The sequence below is a fragment of the Mesoplodon mirus genome, assembly GCF_964341445.2.
Source record: "Mesoplodon mirus genome assembly, chromosome: 10".
NCBI classification, from domain to species: Eukaryota; Metazoa; Chordata; class Mammalia; order Artiodactyla; family Ziphiidae; genus Mesoplodon; species Mesoplodon mirus.
In genome coordinates, this window is record NC_138986.1 from 21,083,239 (window position 1) to 21,105,259 (window position 22,021).

General features: G+C 37.9%; 1 protein-coding gene across 5 annotated transcripts in view; it reads right to left on the bottom strand.

Annotated features, from left to right (window-relative positions):
• The window catches only part of PHACTR2 (phosphatase and actin regulator 2), a gene marked incomplete at both ends in the record, with an annotated part of 271,583 nt that overhangs the window by 7,850 nt on the left and 241,712 nt on the right, over window positions 1-22,021 (bottom strand). For 4 of the 5 annotated variants that reach the window (XM_082634244.1, XM_082634242.1, XM_082634245.1 and 1 more), the window contains 3 exons: window positions 10,394-10,474; window positions 19,029-19,166; window positions 21,843-21,904. In XM_082634244.1, the coding sequence (XP_082490370.1) occupies window positions 10,394-10,474; window positions 19,029-19,166; window positions 21,843-21,904 (281 nt within the window). Of the gene's footprint in view, window positions 1-10,393; window positions 10,475-19,028; window positions 19,167-21,842; window positions 21,905-22,021 lie in introns of those variants that run through there. The other variant, XM_082634241.1, reaches the window with a different exon arrangement.

The window sequence follows — 22,021 nt, forward strand, 5'->3', positions numbered from 1 at the left end:
CTTCATTTTCCATCTATGTTTTCATATCTAAGATCAAGGCCAAAAGCCATCTTCTCCAGAAGGCTTTATCTGATCCACCTCTTCAGCCTACTTCAGTGAGTCAACAATTTTATGCAACTCTATTTAGCATTTCATCTGCTCAGACTCCAAATTCATTTCCCTGTCTCAAGCCCATGGATTTGGAGGTCAAATCTATGCTCCACACTGCCACTGGCATTATTATCATAAATACTGATCCAGTCATCCCAGTTCTTTGTTAATATCACTGCACTGTTCCCCACTCCCGACAAAATAAAATTTAAATGTCTTAGAGTAGTGACTGAGGATCTTTAGGAGGTGGCCCAACCCATGTTTCTAACTCCACCACTACTCCCAAAGTACCCAAAATTCCAATCATTTGCCCCCCAAATGCTCTCTTTTTGCATTACCCTTTCTTGCCATCTCTACCTCCTACAATCTTACTCTGTGAGTTCCCCAAACTCCATTTTCTCCACCTCTCGGGAGAGCATTAATTACTTTCTCTTCTGTGTACCCATAACGTTTGGTTTATACCAGTTATTGATCACCGTGTGTGTGTGTGTGTATGTGTGCATGCACGTGTATTGTATAGATGTGCATCTCCTTTTAGACTGTGAGACTCTGAGAAAAGACGGGCTTATTCACTTTAATATACTCACAGAATACAATATCTAGCTTATGGTACTACTTAATAAATGTTGCTGTGTTGAATCAAAGCATTAAAAAATGAAAAAGACATAAGAACAGATGAAACAAGACTGGCCATAAGTTGCTAATTGGAGAAGCTGTGTGAAGGATGAGTGGAACTTGTGATATTACTTCTGCATGTTTGACTTTCCAAAAGTCAAAATAAAAATAGGATATACCAAGTTTTCCAAAACTAGCAAACATGTTGTGACTAAAATTCCACCATGAGTTCAGTTCTTGACTCTATCCTGACCACAGCCTTGGGCAGGTGTGTGAACCTCCATGTTCTACATGTGTTAAACAGAGACAACATTACTGTTTCAGTCACCTGGGCTTTCTTCCTGCCCGCTGATCATGCAAAATTCTTTCATGCCTCAGACCTTTTGCACCAGCTCTTCCCTCTACATTAGCTGACCCCCTTAGGGGGAGTGTTTTCCTCTCCCCCAACAGTGCTGAAAGCTCCCTCTTGTCATGTAAATCACAGGATAAGTTTTATTTCCTCAAGAGACCCCTTTCTTAGCCATCCTATCCATATCCACCCTTGTCCTTTGCACAGTGTCTTATTTTTCCTTCATAGCACTTAGCACTCTCTGAAATGATCATGTTTATTTATTCATTTACTTCCTAATGGTCTGTCTCCTCACTAGAACATAAGCATGTGAGAGTGAGGACTTTGACATGTTCTAAATTCCCAGGGTCCAGAACAGAGTCTGGCTCACTCTCTGTGCTCGATACATATTTGTTGAACACGTGAACAACTGAGTACATATACACAGGTGCACTTAGTTATGTGACAACTTTTTCTATAAATAATTGTATATAACTGAAGGCTTCAATCTTGAGACTCCCTGACATTAATTACAACTCAATATATACTAATCTATGATACCCATCAGATAGCACATTCCATCGTGCTTTCTAGGAAGAGTCAACCATAACCTGAAGAAAAATATGGAAATTCTATACAAATATTTCAAGAGTAACTGAAAACCTCTTAAATCAAACTTTTTATATAAAATGTGAAAGAAAGAGGCATATAATAATAATAGCTAACTGTATTAAATTTTACTATGTGCTTAGCACAATTCCAAGTGCTATACATATATTACTTCATTTAATCCTCAAAAATAATCCAATGAGGTAGGTACTCCTGTATCCCCTTTGTGCAGGTGTGGAAATTGAGGCACAGGGATGCTAAGTTATGTACCCAAGGTAGAGAGCTGGTAAGCGGGCACACTAGGCTCAAGACTCTGTATTCTTAACCTACGTGAGACTATGAGATCAAAACATGCCTTCATCCATGCTTTCATTCAATGGGTATTTTTGGTGTCCTCTGGGTAGAATGGGATGGAAAAGGTAATCAGTTGGATTTCTACATCTGCCAGCTTTGATCCATTTTGACAATAGAAAAGTCCTGGTCCACATTTCCAGGCTATACTTTGATTGCTACAGATGTCTCAAACACATTTGTCTTTTGCCATAAAGGAATCTAGATGAGAACGGGCTCAGGACAAACTTTGCAATTACTAGGAAAGCAAGCCCAGTGGTGTCCTCAGGGATGAAATGAGAAGCAGCTTCCCTCTGTGCAGGACACAGGAGCAACGTCCATACCACACAGAGGGAACAGGAGCCCTAGGGGCCCTGACAATACAGACAAACATACTGCACCTGCAGGATCTTCACACCATGAACTATCAAAGGTCCCTCTTTGTTAGATTTATTTTTCTAGGAATTAAATACAAACTCATCTAATTTAGCAAATTTTTTAGGCCTCTCCAAATTTGCTAGATTTAATACATTAAACATTCCATAATGTCCTAATCTTTGCTTGGTCTTGGGTTCAAAGGACAAGTGTGGGGAAGGCTGACAAGAGAGCCTTTCTCTTCCCATCAGTAATGTCTCTGGGATAAGGAAGGTAAATTAAGAATCAGATTGGGCAACAAAATGAGTAGCCAGTGGACCAGGATAGATTTAGAACCTTTTAAAGCCCAGCATTTTCCTGGAAAGTGTCCTGCTTTTAATTTCCAAAAATTAGCAGGACACCACAATTTGCTACTATTTGCCCATGGATCCATTAGAGAAAGAGTTCACAGACTGGATTTTGTTGGAAGGTCAGGCCATCAGCACAGCTTCTATGGTGGCGAAGAAAAGAAGATGACTAACCAATACTGTGACTGCAATAATATGCTGACAAAGCCGCAGGGGTCAGAAGTGCTACCTCAGGACTTCCCTGGTGGTCCAGTGGGTAAGACTCTGCGCTCCCAATGCAGGGGGCCCAGGTTCGATCCCTGGTCAGGGAAGTAGATCCCACTTGCCACAACTGAGAAGCCCGCATGCTGCAACTAAGAAGTTGGCACGCTGCAACTAAAAGATCCCACATGCCACAGTGAAGATCCCGTGTGCCACAACTAAGACAGTGCAGCCAAAATTAAAAAAAAAAAAAAAAAGAAATGTAACCTTTCTTCATATGCACTGCCCAGATCTGGTCCAAAAACCCATATATTTTCTTGCACTATCCAATCAGAAAAGGACATTTATATCCTATTTAAATTAGGCATCTTATCTTCAAAATCAACTCTAAAATTTTATGGTTAGAGGTCCTGAAAATACAAATTATTCTTAAGTTTGGTACTACTCAGTGGTTTACGTTCATTTTAAGGTACATGAAGTTCAGCTTTACCTCAGGGGAAGTTTGCCTATCTGACAGAATGACAGTTTTGGCTTTAGGCTTCAAGTTGATGAAGCAATAAATAGGTTTACTGTGTTCTCAGGATACTTAAGCTTTTCGTCCACCCTTTTTTTTAGAACTTTCCTGAAACTCAAATTTGAAGTTATCTATATTTTCTTCTTCTTGTTAAAACTGCAATAAATCTTTCTTATTTTCATACTGTTGAGAGGGAGTGAATAGGAGGAAAAAGCTAATTTTAAGTCATGGAATTCAGGTAAAGATAGTTGTTTTCCATAACAGTTCCTCTACAAATTAATATATAAAAATGTCCTCATCTTCCTGTAAATTCATTCAGATAATATAAAACATGAAATTACTCACAAAGTGTAAAATATTACTTTCCTATAATTTCCTAATTGATATATACAGAAATCCTGACTAATTCATTTCCCCTTTATTTAAAAGGGTTTAATGGTCATGGCACATACACTTATGTTAAACAAATGAGGACACTCTCCTAAACCACTGTTCCTTGTTCAACCGAAGTCAGATGACATGCTGGATGAGATTTTGTTAGTCTGAATAGGGAGCCATGCTTGCAACTCTGGTGGTTGAAGCAGCATTTTGCAATTCTTTTTAGTTTCCGTCCAGGTAGCAAATAAATGGAGCACCCAAGAGAGTATCACCCAAGAGAGAAGAGTATGCAGAAGCAGCCTTCTCATTTCTCTGTGGAGGGCCCCTGAATTACTGTTTATTGAGGTCACAGGTGTAGTTCCTGCCATGTCACATTTTGATAAACCTATCTAGAAGCTCAAAGAGTGGTTTAATTTATCTGTAAATCCACATTGGATAGTAATAACTTAAGGTGGCACAGAATGAGAAAATTTCTTTAAATACACACACACACACACACACACACACACACACACACACACCGCTCAATATAGCTACATTAGTAAATTTGAAAGGTAGAGAAAAGGAAAAAAAAACACCTATAGGCTCTCTCTATAACAAATCATTAAGAGTTTTTTTTATAAGGTTTGGCATTACTTGCATTTATTTATTTCTTTATTTACATTGAAGTACCGTTGATTTATAATATTGTTGGAGTTTCAGGTATATAGCAAAGTGATTCAGTTATATATATATATATTTTTTCAGATTATTTGCCATTATAGGTTATTACAAGATATTGAATATAGTTCTGTATGTTATACAGTAAATCCTTGTTGCTTATTTTTTTAATTTTTATTTTTTTTGCGGTACACGGGCCTCTCACTGTTGTGGCCTCTCCCGTTGCGGAGCACAGGCTCTGGACGCACAGGCTCAGTGGCCATGGCTCACAGGCCCAGCAGCTCCGCGGCATGCGGGATCCTCCCAGACCGGGGCACGAACCCGCGTCCCCTGCATCGGCAGGCGGACTCTCAACCACTGCGCCACCAGGGAAGCCCGCTTATGTATTTTATGTATAGCAGTTTGTATCTGTTAATCCCATACTCCTAATTTATCCCTCCCACCCTCCCTTTTCCCTTTGGTAACCATAACTTTATTTCCTATGTCTGTGAGTCTGTTTCTGTTTTGTATATAGGTTCATGTGTATTATTTTTTAGATTCCATACCTAAGTGATATCATAGAATATGTGTCTTTCTCTGATTTACTTCGCTTAGTATGATATTCTGTAGGCCCATCCATGTTGCTACAAGTGGCAATATTTCATTCTTTTTTATGGCTGAGTGTTTTAATGCTGTTTCTTAATTTTTCTTCTATGTATCTGAATTTTAAAATAAAACAAACCACTGCCATACACACACACACACACACACACACACACACACACCTTTAGTCAGTATCTGGATTTTTCCACTTAACATTATGCCAATAATCTCTCGAGGTCCATTTTGACTCTAAGAGTTGTCAATTTAATGATCCTTTGCTTAATATAATAAGCAAATAATTTAAAAGCTAATAAAATTATATATATGAAAATGCTACTTTGCGCACTCTAAAAATGTTCTTATTTACAAAATTCAAAGTTTGTTTTTAAAAGCAATATTCTCTCTTGATTATAAATCTGATACATGTTGACATTTAAAAAAATTTGGAAATCAGAAAATATCCAAAGGTTATAACTAACCACAGATCTTACCACTCAGCTGTAACCATTTTAAAGTTTAGTTTTTACGTAAATTTTTTTCAAACAATTTACATGTCTTTATAATTTAGAGAATTATTTTAAACTGTAGAAATCCCATTTACTATGGAAAGGGAAGTGGGTTTTCTTTGCCATGGTGATCTGTTTCCAGAATGCAATGGCCCCATTTAATAGTACAGTGCTCTTCAAATGGTCTTCTGGGTTTTGAACAGTAGGCTGGGTGGGCAGCTGCTGAGGGGGAGAAAAAAACAGTATGTGTCTGGACAGGCAGCAAGCGTTCTAAAGAACAGAGGTTAAAGCCTGGTACCTTGCAGGCCAAAGGATGAATTCTTATGGGGACCACTTATCCTCATGTTTCTCACATGACCCCAGAATGCATTCCAATTCCAAGAGCCATCTGGAGAAACTGGGGGAATTAGATGAAAGAGTGGATCACTACAATCCCTCTTCAGGTCAAACATGCAGAGAACGTACTCCAGGATGGAGTTTTCAGAGGTGTCTTCTCGGTACAGGAAGAGCAGGAGTACCACAGTATTACTGCCAGCACACTCCTCATGAAAAGCCACCATGATGGACTCCTCAATTACAGAAAGAGGACTTCGGAAATGGATCCTTCATTTTTTTCTCTTAATTTTTTTTTCTTGACTAGGTAATAAATTCTTATGTTTTAAAAATTCAAAAGGTTCATAAGGGTGAATAGTGAAGTCTCCCCCACCATGCCTGCCCCAGTCATCTGATTTCCCTCCCAGAGGCAACCAAGGTTACCAGCTTTTTGTGACTCTCTACAGAGATACAGAAGCAAAGGAAGCTGTGTAGAGGAACGCATCCTCCCAGTGTTGACTGATACATCACTGTGTGGGAGATCATCACTGGATGAAGGGGTGCCTGGCCAGAAGAAGCAGGGCTGTCTCAACCCTTTTATGAACCACTCTAAATCACAGGCAGTTAATAGGTTTAGATTTTGAAGGGAAGGCTTACTTGATATAAGGAGATAACATCTGGCACTAATGAGAAAGGCTAATAAGTGAGCTGCTCTCTATCTGGGTTGCATTTAAATGGCCAGGTCATGATCCATGGAATGTTTATTCCTTCCAAGCGTGGCTGAGAATAAGGGCACCACCATCTCCTATATGAGCAATTTTCTAAATGTAAAACATTGTCATATGTTTGTATTATTTTGATAAGACTCAGCAGTATTTACCAAACCTTTCACCTTTTAAAAGAAATACCAAAAACAACTTAAAAAATCATAAGTATTATTTTTATATCTCAGAGCCTAAATATTTCTCTACTGGAATACAATTCTAATGATGTAATATACACTGATGGAAAAATCACAGGAGACATTTGCTTTACTGCCAAGTTTTAAAGAATACTTAAGCAAGGAATATTTGTCTTAGTGATATGAATATTTAATTTTTCCTTATCCAGAAATTTAATTTTCTAAAAAATTGAACTATAATTGACTTTTAATATTATATTTGTTTCAGATATACAACATAGTGATTCAGTATGTTTATACATTATGAAGTGATCACCATGATAAGGCTGTTACCATCTGTCACCATACAAAGTTATTACAATATTATTGACTATATTCCCCATGCTGTACATTACACTCTCATGACTTATTTATTTTATAACTGGAAATTTGTACCTCTTAATCCCCTTCACCTAATTCACCCCTTCCCCCACCAGTGTCTTTAAAAGACATTTTAAATAGTGTTAACCAGTACATTTTTGGGAAAACTTTTAAAGCTTACCTTTGTATCAGCTGTTAAAAAAAAAAAAAGCCTATGATTTTCTCTTGAAATGCAGTCATCCCTGTTTGCATCTATTAATATTTGCTTAAACAATGAAGATAACAATCGACTATTTTACGGCACACACAAACACTCCAAATTTCTACAGATGAATAAATACAGAAAAATAGCCAATAGAATTTTAAAGGTGAAAAAGACTCCATCAGATTTAAAAATATACTACAAATCTATTCTAATTAAACTGTGTGACACAGTGCCAGGACAGACAACAGCTCATTAGAGCCCAATACAGAATCTGGAAATTGATCCTTAATGGTCTTCTTTTAGTAAGAAGAATTTCACATAAAGGGGGAAACAAATGGCATAGGGACAATTGATAATTGATTTAGAACAAAGAAACTCAACAACAACAACAAAAATAGAACACAGTAAAGTTAGTTTACTCCCTTGAATCATACATACAAATAAATGCCCGATGAATGAAAGATTTAAGTACTAAAAAAAAGCACATATAAAAATCAAAGATAAGTTTTATAAGCTTGGCCATCCTCCATAAGACACAAAATAATGAACTAAAACATAACAATATAGACAAATTTGAATATGCAAAAATTTAAACAAAAGACCATAAAAAGAGTTAAAACATTAACTACAGATTGGGGGAAAGTATTGTGACACATGTAACAAAGGGCCAATATCCACAATATTTAAGGAAGTTTTACTAATCCATATGAAAAAGACAAACAACTCCAAAGAGAACTGGTCAAAGCACATCAAATTAGAAAAAAAATCAATAAAAATATGTAAAATGCCTAACCTTATAGAAATCAATGAAATAGGATATTATTGTTCATTCTTTAGAACCCCCACCACCCCAAAATGCTGATGAAGGTGAGTAGAGCAGTCATGTTCATAAACTGGAGGTCGCAATGAAAACTGTGTCCTTTGGAAAGACAAGAGAATAGTAATCTCTCAAAATGTTAAAAAATATATATTTAGTGGATATAGCAAATACTCGTATACTACAGAAATATTGGCATGTATGCAAAAGAGTGTATTTACAAAGAAAGTCAAGGTAGCATTGTTTAAATAATGGAAAACTGAAATTTTCATAAACATCCATCAATAGAATAATTGTTCAACAACTTACAGCATACTGTATTATCTATGAAATGCCATAGAGTCATTCAAATGAATGAAATATATGCTAACATGGACAGATTTTCTAGATGCTGTCTTTGTGTATAACTGAGAGGGGTACATAAATGCATATAAGTACGTACACATATATCACATATATATACATGTTTGTGAATGTACAGAAAACTGTCTACAAAGATCTACACCAAACTTTTACCAGTGGTTCCTGTGAGAATGGGGATGAATTTGGGGAAGGAGTGAAGGAAGTTTTCACTTTTCCTTGATAGATTTTTGTGATGTTTGAATGCTTCATTAGAATATATTATTTGTGTACATAAGAATACATAGATAAAAAAGAAATGAACTTCATTTCTCCCTACATCCTATTTTTTTTACTTGGTCACAGTGTACAACAGAAGAAGAAGGACCTATTTGAGTATAAATGTTTAATTTTCATAAAATGAGAACTTTCGTATAAGTGCATTTTAAAAATTTGATTATTTTCTATTGTAATTTATTCTTCATACAATGCTATCAAATGAAAATGAGTTAATCAATTATTACAATTCCTAGGAAAACTATACAGATGTAAAACTATCCTAAATGTCAAAAACTGGGTTGGGTGCAGTCACTACATCTCAGGACTCTCAGGGTCAGGACTCAACGACACAAACACGTGACATCTTCCCAGTTTCCTGGAGGTCCCAGCCAGCTCAATGTCACCATAAATATCCAGCTGCCTTATGATGATCAACTTAACTGGAGAAGTGTGACCACAGTGTCAGATATTAGCATGAACTCTTCCTGACCCCAGAAGTGGAAGGGAGAAAAGGAGAGGACAAATAGGTCTGCTTGATATGGGAAGGTGATGGGTCCAAGAGTAGATTATCATATGATAAAGCACTCAAATAGAGAAAAAGTCTATATATTCAGGATGTCTAAAAGCCCTACATGCATTTACAAATAAATATGATACAGGAGAAAACAAAACAAATAAGGAAGAACTATCCCTAGGAGAAAGGGGAGTTTCTTCTACATGCCAGACATTATTATAGGACCAATAGCTATGGAGCAAGCAGGCCCCCATAAACCTCAGGGAAGGGATTTGCTATTAAATTATGAAGATACATCATCACTTCCTTTATCGTGGGACACGCTCCCCAGCAGGGAACACCACCACCAACAGGAACCACTGCAGATGTTGTCACACCATGATGTATGGCTGCCCTACTGAGGCTGTTTCTAGTCTTGGGATCAGTATTTGCTTTCCAGAAAGACCTACCATGGTATTCTTCACGTAATCATCTGTCTTGGTATGTTTTTTAACAATTCAAGTTTCAAAGATTTGATTCGCATGCACATTCTTTGAAAAATCTTATATAACACCTGTTACGTATAGCAAAGCACGTAAACCCATGAGAGACATAAACAGAACACCTGTGAAGTAGGGGTGTCAGACTACACGATCACTCAGGTCCCTTCTGGTTTTAGCAGCTTGTGAAACTGAAGTGTGTTGGGAGGGAAAATGGTAGGAGTATAGTGATCTTCTGTGGCAGCACTAAAACTCGGATTCCTTTCTAAGCTACGTCTTCTAAAAATTGAGTTTCTACCCTCTCTAAGTTATGTGAGTTCAAAGCAGACACATATGTGCCCACACTGGCTCTCACCAGCATCTGTTCTGGGTATAAAACTTCAACTGAGTCTCTTCAAGAGCAGAATAAATGATGCTGATACTTGTTTTGGGGGCCAGAAAATAAAACTAAGAAAGAAATGAAAACATAGCCCTTTAGAATGATTCACACTTCTTTGAAAGAAAAAAAAAGACTTAATTTTAGAAATGTTCACTAGATAGTGGGTGTTGTGTTAAACTATATTTTTAAGAAATTTTTAATTGTGATGAAATACATGTAACATAAATTGACCATCTTACTCATTTTTAGTTTGCTCAACTGCATTTTGTTTACCTACCTGGTAAACTGTCGACTCTCTTCATGAACTTCCATTTCTGTACTTTTAAATTCATTTAGTTCTTTCCTTATTGCCGCCTAAATAGGAAAAATAGATAAACTGAATTGTTATTTAGATCACATATTTCCTCAGTATACATAGCATCAATGAAGCAGATATTCTTTGATGAAATGTCTTGGAGAAAGGCATTTCTAATTTCTACTAGGTAAAGGTATGACTAATGAAATGTCAATACTACAGCCAAACAAAAACCAGGACAGATTTCCTTCAGGTGACACTGACAAGGCAGAGATGAAGGAGGCCTTTGCCAAACTCACCCTGGGGCCTGATCTATGAGTCACCCACATCCCCCATCCTCGATGACCACAAGGATAGCACAGGTCATGAGATTTTTTGAGAAACAATATCATTTTCCTATGAAAGTTCTGCACGTCATACCACCCACAGCAACATGGCTTTGACGAGCTACCACAGAGCTACAGAGAAGGCAATTGCTATTTATTCTTTTATATTGAAAGTTTAGACAATTAGAATTAAAAATTTCAGCACAACACTTCAAGCCATTCAAAGAAAATATCAAGTAGAATCCTATTACTCTTACTATTTATTGAACACATAATCCATGTCATGTACATGCTGGGGTTGGAAGAGATGCTATGTCCTTTCAGGTTGAAAAGCTGAGATACTCATCAAAATGTTAACATTAGTTATGTATTAGCAATACTGGCTGGATCATGGATGGTTTTTCGGTTTCAACTATGTGCTTATCTTTATTTCCTAATTTTTCTAGGAAGAAGTTTTTCCTCATGTAAATGAAAAAATACTATTAAAAGCATCCCCATAAACTCTGAGAAATGGACTCTTCAGCTGAAACAGAAGGACATTACAAACCACAGAGAATGGCTTTACAGAGAGATAAGAAAATCTACTTTGTGGTTGGAAAATGATGTATTTTAGAAAAGGGAAAAGACAGAAGAAAGCCTTGAGGCCTCTCTCTGCCTTTCTCCCATCACTAGCTATCACTCTGCAATATACAAGCTTTTCCCCAATGCTGCTTTCAATGTTATGTTTAAATCCTATAGTCGTAGATTGTTTGTCTCTCCAAATATATTCCTCAGCCCCGGTAGTTTCTACGAGGAGCCTGAGGCTGGGGACTGTGGCAGTGGTTCTTGCTAATGATTTTTTGGAAGAGGATGAATCAAGTAGAGAAATATTTCTGGGCCCAAGTTCCCTGTGATAAGACTATATATCTTGTTTCACAAGTGAGATCAACAGTGAGATACTTTATTTCACTCAATGTAAAAATTGATACCCCGAACCAGTATCTGGCTGATACCCAGCTAAAATAGCAAAAACTCTCTATATTCATCACCAATTAATATCTATCAAAAAGTCTTCCTTAATCAACCCAAGTGTCCATTGACAGATGAATGGATAAAAAAGATGTGGTGCATATATATATAATGGAATATTACTCAGCCATAAAAAAGAATGAAGTCTTGCCATTTGCAACAACATGGATGGACCTAGAGGGTATTATGTTAAATAAACTAAGTCAGACAGGGAAAGACAAATACCATATGATTTCATTTATATGTAGAATCTAAAAAACAAAACAAATGAACAAACATAACAAAACAGAAACAGACTTACAGATACAGAGAACAAACTGGTGGTCGCCGGGGTGGGAGGGGTGTAGCAGAGGGATGAGTAAAATAGGTGAGAGAGATTAAGAGGTACGAACTTCCAGTTACAAAATAAATAAGTCATACGAATGTGATGTATAGCACAGGGGATACAGTCAGTAATACTGTAGTGACTTCGCATGGTGCTAGATAGGCCTTCTTACTTCAAGTCCCATGCTCTTTCCAATAAAATGAGCTTCAGGGCCTAAGTCATCCAGATAATTGTCTCATATCTCCATGTTGTGTGTGCTAGCTTGTAATTAGAAATGATGAGTCAGTTATAGGCAATGAATGTGATGTGAAATTACAGGGGCTGGTTGTTTGAATATATGTATCAGGTAGATGTGACTATAGGCAGTTAAAGAAATGCAATACTCATTTTAAAAATTCACTGAAGACCGCAGTTTTATTCCAAGAGTTATTTCCTCTTACTATTTATTTATTTATTTTTATATTTATTTATTTATTTGGCCTCACCGCGCAGCATGCGGGAACTTAGTTCCCTGACCAGGCATCGAAACTGCGCCCCCTGCAGCTGGAAGTGTGGAGTCTTAGCCACTGGACCGCCAGGGAAGTCCCCTTCTTACTATTTTTAAAGAGAAGGTTTCCTGAGAGTTTTGAGAGGAAAAAAGTAATTAAATACCCTTTATGTTAGGGAAATACATGTACAATAATCTTAACTCTCTTCTATACAAACGAGACCAGAGTTTAAGTCTAATAACTCTTCACATAAGTGTAAAGGGGACTGATATTTTTTTGAAAGATAATGGGATAGAAAGAGGTAGGCTGATGTAGTGGGACTGAAGTCTGAATGGTGCTGAGTTGGGTCAACAATGGGGAGTCATTCGGCCAAGACTAGGTGTTTCTAAGACTGAAACAAAACAAGTCCACAAGAGACAGTACTGGCACCAAATATGTAGTGTTGTTTGGTAGCATGAGAATTATAGAAAGGAAAAAGGAAACAAAAATGACGGGAACTAAGTTTAAGATTGACTCGTGATGACTGGTGATGGAAGGTCTGCTTATCACTCCCAGTCAGCTCAGGGGTCAGCCTGGCCAGAAGCAAGAGGTGATTTGTTGAATATATGGACTTGCTGCCTTCTCAAATCACCTAAGCTATGAGGATTAACTAGAACTCCCATCGTTTTGATGTCTTTGCTTATTTCTTTGATAAAAATCTGATGTTTAACATGGAGGGTATTTCTTGACCATCAAGCTTGACCACCTTCTTGACCATCAACCATCAAGCTCAACGCCATGGTTAGATAAGTGTACTCTCTGCTGCCTGGGCAACCATGAATAAGCCAAAGAACGTCTCTGTATGGAATTAAAATCTCAGTCTTCCCTAGGACCTATTTAGACAGTGCATTCCTGGGAGGGTGGTATGTTCTATTCATCTTTATATCCCCAGTATCTAAGACAATATTTAATATATTAAAAGGGTTTTAATAAATGACTACTGAGTAACTTGGACAAACCCATGTATCATCTGAAAAATTCCAGATTCTCTTTCATTGGATAAATTTAGACTAGACTGTAAACTGAGGCTTCAATGAGTAATGAAAATGTCACCAATGGGGAACAAAGCTTAGATTATCAAGCCTGACCATGAAAGTAATACTGGTAAGAGCTATCATTTATTGAGGAGCTGGAACTCTATAGATAATCTACTAAATTCTCAGGATAGATACAATTAGCTCTATTTTACTAGTGAGGAAACCCAAGTTAAATGACTTGGCCAAGGTCAAACATCTACCAAGTGGCCAAGGAGGAATCAAACCCAGAAGTGCCCTGCTCCACAGCCTGCCCTCTCCTCTCTACATGGAGCTTCCATGGCTTACCCCAGGAAGATGGCAACTGCTGTGGGCGCTTTGGTCTTCAAGGCAAGTTGATGGCCTTCTCTGGCTCTACTTGTCACCTTAGGGCTCATCCTCCAGCACAGATATCTATATCTATATAGGCCATGTATATCTTATAGAGGCCACAGATATCTTACTCTATGTGTATCTGTTTCTAGTGCTCTATCCAAGCACAGATACTCTAAAATTAAAAATTTTATGTTAAAGGTGATTTAAGCTCAATCAAGTTCACAATTAAGAATGCATTTTCCCCACTACTTCTCTTTCCCATTTTGGGCAGTTTAACAAGACTACCAGGTCTATGAGATTCCCCAGAATACCCAGCACAGTGTTTTCTTTTTTTTTTTTTTTTTAACGAACTCTATACATCTATTTTTCTAGTTGCAGATTATATGTATACTAAGTGGAATTTTCAGTCTATTTTTTTTTTTTTTTTTTCTTTTTGCGGTATGCGGGCCTCTCACTGTTGTGGCCTCTCCCGTTGCGGAGCACAGGCTCCGGATGCGCAGGCCCAGCGGCCATGGCTCACGGGCCCAGCCGCTCCGCGGCATATGGGATCCTCCCAGACCAGGGCACGAACCCGTATCCCCTGCATCGGCAGGCGGACTCTCAACCACTGCGCCACCAGGGAGGCCCTTCAGTCTATTATTTTATCCAAATATTTTCTACCTCTTGCCATTTTCTATCATTGAGACATACATAGATGCACTTTTATCACTTATAATATTAGATTTAAAATCTTTATTGCATGACATAATTTTATTAATCCCACATAGCTTTCTAAAAGCATTATTCTCTTTATTGCAAACAATCTAGTCAGAGATTCTCTTTCTCATAGATACACATATGAGGAAAATATATGTGTATATATTTCAAGGGTATCATACTTGGCAATTTCTATGTCTTCATCTCCCATTTCCTTGCTCACATGCCTGGAGACAGTCATTTATAAACATGTTATTATTATTATTATTTTTTTTTACACAAAGGTTTCGTTTAGTATCGTGAAAAATAGCCAACAGTGGAGAACAGCTTCCATATTATTAATTAATACCGTAGGGATCACTAAACTCTCATATATGCAGTGAGTTCAGTGTTTTTTTTTTTTTTTTTTTGCTTTATAACAAATTTAATCAGTTATACATATACATATGTTCCCATATCCCCTCCCTTTTGCGTCTCCCTCCCACCCTCCCTATCCCACCCCTCCAGGCGGTCACAAAGCACCGAGCTGATCTCCCTGTGCTATGCGGCTGCTTCCCACTAGCTATCTACCTTACGTTTGGTAGTGTATATATGTCCAACACCAGCACAGTGTTTTCATAGAATGGGCATTGATTGGTTATTGACTAATTGGCTACTGACCCCTTTTCTTTACATTTGAAGTTCAAAAAAATTTTAAATGCAAAGTGGTATCTTAGTGGGGCTAAGAAAATAGTACTAAGAAAAGAGAGAGAAGGATGGCTCCTTTAGGCTGGCAGGAAGTTCAGTGTTTATTTTGAGAGCAGAGGTAGAAATATTTACTTTCAATAGTTTTTTTTCTTTAAATGGGATATATAGTTTAAAAATTAAAAAGTAAAATTCTTTTTTAATATAAAGGTAAATTATAGGCTTTCATACTGATTAACTTACTGGAAAAAATATATTATTATAAATCTTATCATCATATATTATGAATATTTTAAAGTAAAAAGCAACAGAAATCCAGAAATGCTTGTTACGATAATAATGATTAGCATGGGTTTTCATTCTAATATAAAATATATACTCAGACTATTGATAGTTTTAGTATCTCTGGGCTATAACATTACATTATACAAATTTTTTAACATCTAGAGAAAACAGATGATTTTTTTCAGTGTTAGGTTGAAAACAGTATTTTTACAAATTCTTAAAAATACCATGCATTGATGTGCACTGTAGTTATTATTTCCTCTTCTTGTAGTTTTGAATATTCTGATTTTTGCCAATAAACACAAGTCACTTGTGTATATACGAAGTACTATACATTAAAAGCATTTTACATTGTTGCCTTTTCTCTATTTTCTATCTTTTAAAAGTATACAACATTTTTTTCTTTCTAAAAGAAATTATTCTTATTTTTCTTCAAGGAGAAAAAACCTACAATACAAATCCGGTTCTAAAAATGCAGTCCTTTAGACCTTCAAAGGTCTCAGGGTTAATGGGAGAGACAATGCCAAAGGGAGACAATGAGACTCAGATGTGAGCAGGGAGGGCCTCTGGCTGTGCTCTGGGGCTCAGGGTTCTATCTGCAGGGGAGATGTGAAAGTCATGTGCCTTCAAATTACTCGTGAAGAGACATTAATCCTGTAGAAGAAAACTCAACCAAGTACATCTCCCCTCCAGCCTAGAAGTCCAGCACAAAAATCTATTTTTGTTTCAACACAAAATTAAAAAGAAAAATCCTCTCTGTTATAGCTAGAGGTGGACAAACTTTACCTTCCACGAACAGACAAGAGTTAGGAAGGACTATTTCTAGAGTATGGAAAATGTAGTTTCCATATGAGGGTGGTTAATCATTTAGACTCTCACTGCTTGTATACTTTGCATTGCTCTGATTTTAATCATTTACCGGCCACGCCCTACCTGCCTTTCTGAAATTCAACATTTGAGTAACGTGATAACTGGGAATGGTGGATATGGCAGACTGCATTTTCCAAAGATGGCAGCAATCATAACTCCAGCTCACATTTCTTCTGCAATATGACCTTGCCACCACTCCCCCACTGAAAGGCAGAGCTAATTTCCCTTCCCTTGAATCTGAGCTGACCTTATGACTTGCTGGGAACTAACAGAATGTGGTGGAAGCGAGGCTGCGTGCCTTCTAAAGCTGGGTCAGATAAGGCCATGCAACTTTTACCTGGTTCTCTCGGGGCACTTGCTCTGGGACAAGCCAGCCGCCATGTAAGAAGCTTGACAACTCTGAGGCCACCATGCTGAAGAGGCCATATGTCAGTGCTTTGGTGGACAGCCCTGGCTGAGCCCAGCTGCTAAAAAGCCTAGCCTCTGAGCCATCCTCACCAAGACACCAGATATGTAAACAAGCCACCTCGGACCCTCCAGAGCAGCCCATTTGTCAGCTGAATAACACTAAGTGACCTGAGTCACTCTTGCCTAAGGGCAAGAAATCACATGAAGTAGTTAACAGGCAATTCTTGGTAACACATAAACTTGCTGTTTCCTACAGGAAATGTGGTACTGACTGATGTTAAGCTTGCCCCACGACCTGAGTATCACAGTCTTCTTCATGCCCTCATGGCTGCCCTCGATCTGAGGGATATCACTTGCGTGGGGGAAGCCTCCTTCTTTAGGGCACATTCCTCAGTCTGTGTTCTCCATCCCAACCTCAAGGGTTTCCTCCTTGCCTTTTCTGCATAATCCTTGACCTGCTGCACCACTGATTATGCCCTACTCTAGCACTTACTAACTTTTTCTCCTATATAGGCAAACTTTCCCTTTCTTTTGGCTCCTTCCTCATGGCATAAAAGATTGCTCAGGTATTTCCCATAAATTAAAAAATCACTCCCTTGATATTCTTATTTTTCAATTCTACTCACTCAAGCGTTCAGCCTCCACAATCATTTTCCCTCAAGTGACTACCTTATCATACCTCTTCTTCACAGCAAGACTCTTGAGGTTGTGTTTTATTCTCATGGTCCCCACCACAGTCAGTCAGCTAAAATGCCTCCTTTCACTATGTTACTAACCACTTGTGAGCTGACACTCCCCTTTCTAGGCTGCCGGGCTACATCTTCTCTTTCCCCACCTCACAGACATTTCTTTTCAGTATTTTTCTAATGTCTCTTCGTGTTGGGTTTCTCGGGCTCTATTCCCAGCCTCCTTCCCTTCTGTTTTCATTCTGCACATTCTTCCTTTGTAATCTTACTCCTTTCTAGTTTTCATTTCTTCTTATGAGCTAATAATTACTGAATCTATATCTCCAATATGAGCTTGATACATAGTAGGTGCTTTACAGAATGAAATCTCCTATTAGAGGGCATCAGCACAGAGTGTAACTAAATACCTAGTTCTAGCTTTAAGACTGGGTGCGGCATGAGATTACTCAATATGGAATTTTGCTTAGAGACAGAAATTAGAAACCATTATTTGGGAGATCAGGAAAATTGTAAAGTGAAGAATTTAAAAACAAACAAATGGTTGGCAAAATTCTTTATGTAACCATGGTACTCATAAAATAATTAGTCTTTCTTCATGATGGAACCCTCTATATATCTCAGTTATCCTGAACTGTCAGCCATGATATAGATTAAGTGTTGGTAAACCATGACCCATAGGCCAGATGTGGCCCATCATATGGTTTATTTTAATTAATTAATTAATTTATTGATTTATGTTTATTGGGGTATAGTTGTTTTACAATGTTGTGTTAGTTTCTACTGTGAAGTAGAGTTCCCTGTGCTATACAGCAGGTTCTCATTAGTTATCTATTTGATACATATTAGTATATATACTATCAATCCCAATCTCCCAATTCATCCCACCACCCCCCCATCTGTTTTTATGAATATAGTTTTATTGGACCACATATATATCCATTCACTTACACATTGTCTATGGCTGCTTTCATCCTACAAAGGCAAAGCTGAGCTACTTCAACAAAGACTGGACGGCCCACAAAGCCTAAAATATTTACTTTCTGGCCATTTATAGAAAAAGTGTGCCAGTCTTGATTAGAGATCAATACCTTTTCCACTGTTAACGTATCCCTTTAAAAGAGTAACTTGTATAAGTTATATTTTCTACGAGTAAGGATAAATCATGGCTGTGGGAAACATGTCCCACCCCAATCCGGGTTTGAACGCAGGCAGGTTATATGGTAACAAAGAACAAGTTTTTTATGAGACTTAGTTGAAAGAAATATGTTGATATTATTAAATGTATCACCTAAGTGTCTTAAATAATCAAAGGCAGAAAATTATTGGGATATTTGATAATACCTAGTCTCCTAAGATGACTAAGTAAGCAGTAAGTAGATATTGGAGCTTTTAGAAAAACAATAAAATCATACATAAATAAAATCATGGCTCAAGCCACTGAGGTCTTGCCTTGTCTGCAGGTGTTAACCTGGCCCAGGGCTTGTCTGCCCGGCGATCATAGTCAGGTGAATCGGTGACTTCTACATACTCATTAAACCGCAGGATCCTTCGAGCTTGCAGCTCTGCCACTGTGGGTCTCAGGCTGAGCTGCAGGAGGATAGGGATGAGTTCAGTAAACCATGTACAGCCTCATGGTGGCACGTTTTCTATAGAGTACTTCAAAGTTATGGTTACATAAGGTCACTTTCAGATATCAAAAAAAAAAAAAAAGGCAGCAGCATCTTGGGAGTTTCTAATGAGAACTAGAAAGCAGTGTGCCCTAATTTTGCAACTATAAAAATCACCATTGTTAGATAGGTCACAGTCTTTAGCAACCATCTGCATTATGCTATTTTCCCCACCTTGCCTGGCACTGTGATAAAGGTGCCTGTCATCTCTGACACGGGGACAGACACAATAGTAATCCAGATATAGTATGGCTGGTTTGAAGATTGAATGATCAAGACAAAAGCCCTACAACTTATAGAAATGAGAATAAAAATCTCTGTTCCTACTATATTAAAACTGCATATTCGGAAATGCACAAAGTTACAACAAAGGAATGGTCCAGTGAAGGCTGTGCCTATGGCAGTCTTCCATGAGAGTCTAAGGACACAGGTCCAGATCTGACTTTACCCTTGGCCAGAAAAGCTGATATGCAGCAATGAGGAGGGTGGACGCACTGGAAAACTGCACTTCAGTGAGGCCACGACTGCTTAAACCCAGCTGCAACCTTAAGACACTTCCAATAACTCGGAGTCCCCCTGTGGTTTTTGTCAAATTCAAATTTATGGTTATATTTAATCTACCCTGCCCTGTGTGTGTTTGTTTTCCTCTCATGGTCCTTTCTCAAGCCCAAGAACAGACAGGGATTGTCCTGAGAGACTAAAGAAACTTGGCCCCTGGTTGAACAGGAATCATCTACTGTCCGCTATTAAGTTTCATGCTTTTGTGGCCTTTCTCAGTTGGGAGGTGTCACAGTATTGTCAGACAGGTAGACCCAGGCCTATGTTTTGCCCATTGGGTCCATTTTCAGTATTTTTCTCTCCATACATATACTCTATATACAGCCAGACTATCCATGGTTTAAGTGGTCCTCTTTGGAGGCATTCCTTATTTGCATAGGTTCAATTTTTGGAAAAATTAAGCACTCTCACAAAACAAACAAACAAAAAAAACTGATGTTTTTGTGGTCAAAAATCTCCCCTTTCCTTGATTTCCTCTTGAGTAAAACCAGAGGCTGAACTGTCAATGCTCTAACATTCAAGGCATTCAAGGATTCTTAGGTCTGGGTCTACACCCTGAGCCTACGTGACCTGGGATAAGGCAACGGCAGCTCCTTCTATCTTCATAAAGCCCTGGTAGGTGATGGACAAAGGGAGGAGAAATCTAAGTGGTTTTGTTATACTCTCAGTTACTGTCCTATCTATACTGCTAGCTTCTTACTGCCTCTCTAGGGCAGGTAGGATTAAGAAGGTAGAGAAACCCTTGCTTCTGGGGACTTCCCACAATGCAAGTGACCAATGGTCACAGAGGTCAGAAGTTCTCCATCTAGTCTTGCCCCTCAGGGCTGTGCCCGTTACAGGTTAGCTATTAGTTCTATGGAATATTTTGCACCTATGGCAGGGAGCTCTGTGTGGTACAGGCTAGTGGGGGTAGGGCAGCTCTGCTGTCTCCGAGAAGGACCCAAATGGATTAAGAAAAGACTATATGTATGACAGAGGTGAGCTGGAGCAAGGAGGAGGGGTTACCGCTTATCTGTAGCTGGTAACTTAATGGCCATTGAATTGCTAGAAGAGCCATCTCAAGAAATTCAGTTTATAGTGTCTTTTTTAACTTGATTATTGTTTGATGTTTGGGATCTCTGAGGGGGAAAAAAGAGATGAATTAAGGCTATTTTTCCCTAAAAATCAAAACCAAAACGTCTCAAAATACAGTCTCCAAATTTTCCATGGGAATGGAGTGCTTCTTCTTTCTGGCTTGGAATGTTTTGGCTGTGAACTCCCCAGCCAGCCCAAATAAATGTGGGTCAGGTCATACTCTTTGCTGCAGATGTCATATTTTACTCATCCTGCCTTATTCAGCTTTGAAAGGTATATCTGAAGAATTACTGAGCAAGGTGTTTATAATGAAATATAAACTCTGATAGTGCTTAATTTTTCCAAAGATTATTATTATTTTAACACTTGCCGAAAAAAGCGAGGGCCCTGGTATCAGATTTATATTTTCATAAATGGGTAGAAACAATGGTCTGAGTTTTGGAGGTAAGCCATTCGTCAATTTGGGTGGCACTGCAGCAGGCAAGCTGGATGATCAAGTTCGCTTAATAAATTACTCATCCAGCTCAGAATCTTTAGCAATAACAAAGTATTTATTCAGTGTTTCCAAAACTGCATGGAAACAGTGAGCATTTTTACAAACTATACATTGAAATGTTAATAATGGTTATCTCTGAATGGGAGACGTCTGCATGATTTTCTAGTCTTTTTTGTTCCTTTTGACATTTAAAAAAATTTCACACAGATTATATGTTATTTTCATAATTGGCAAATGTAATTTAAAACTTTTGACTGTCGACTTTTCAAAATTAGCATATTATGCATTAATATAAACATAATTCATATTGCAAACATTACATTGATTTTAATGTCTGTGATTAGTCAGTAGACTAATAGGAATAATCATCCCTAAATATCAGATTTACATGTAAAGTGCTGTTTTGCAATTTAAAAATGAAGTATATCTCAAAATACACATGCTCATTAACCATCATAGTTTCATCACCTTTCTGCTGAGTCTGCGTTTAAGTTCCATTTTTGCTTCTTGCTCCTCTTCTTCATTCTTTTCTGTTTATTAATTGGGGGGGAAGGGGAGGAAAGGCATGAAGACTTAGTTACTATAAAAGATTATACAATCAGAAAAGTAGCTCAGGCCACAGTTATTTGACTTCACGGATATTGATC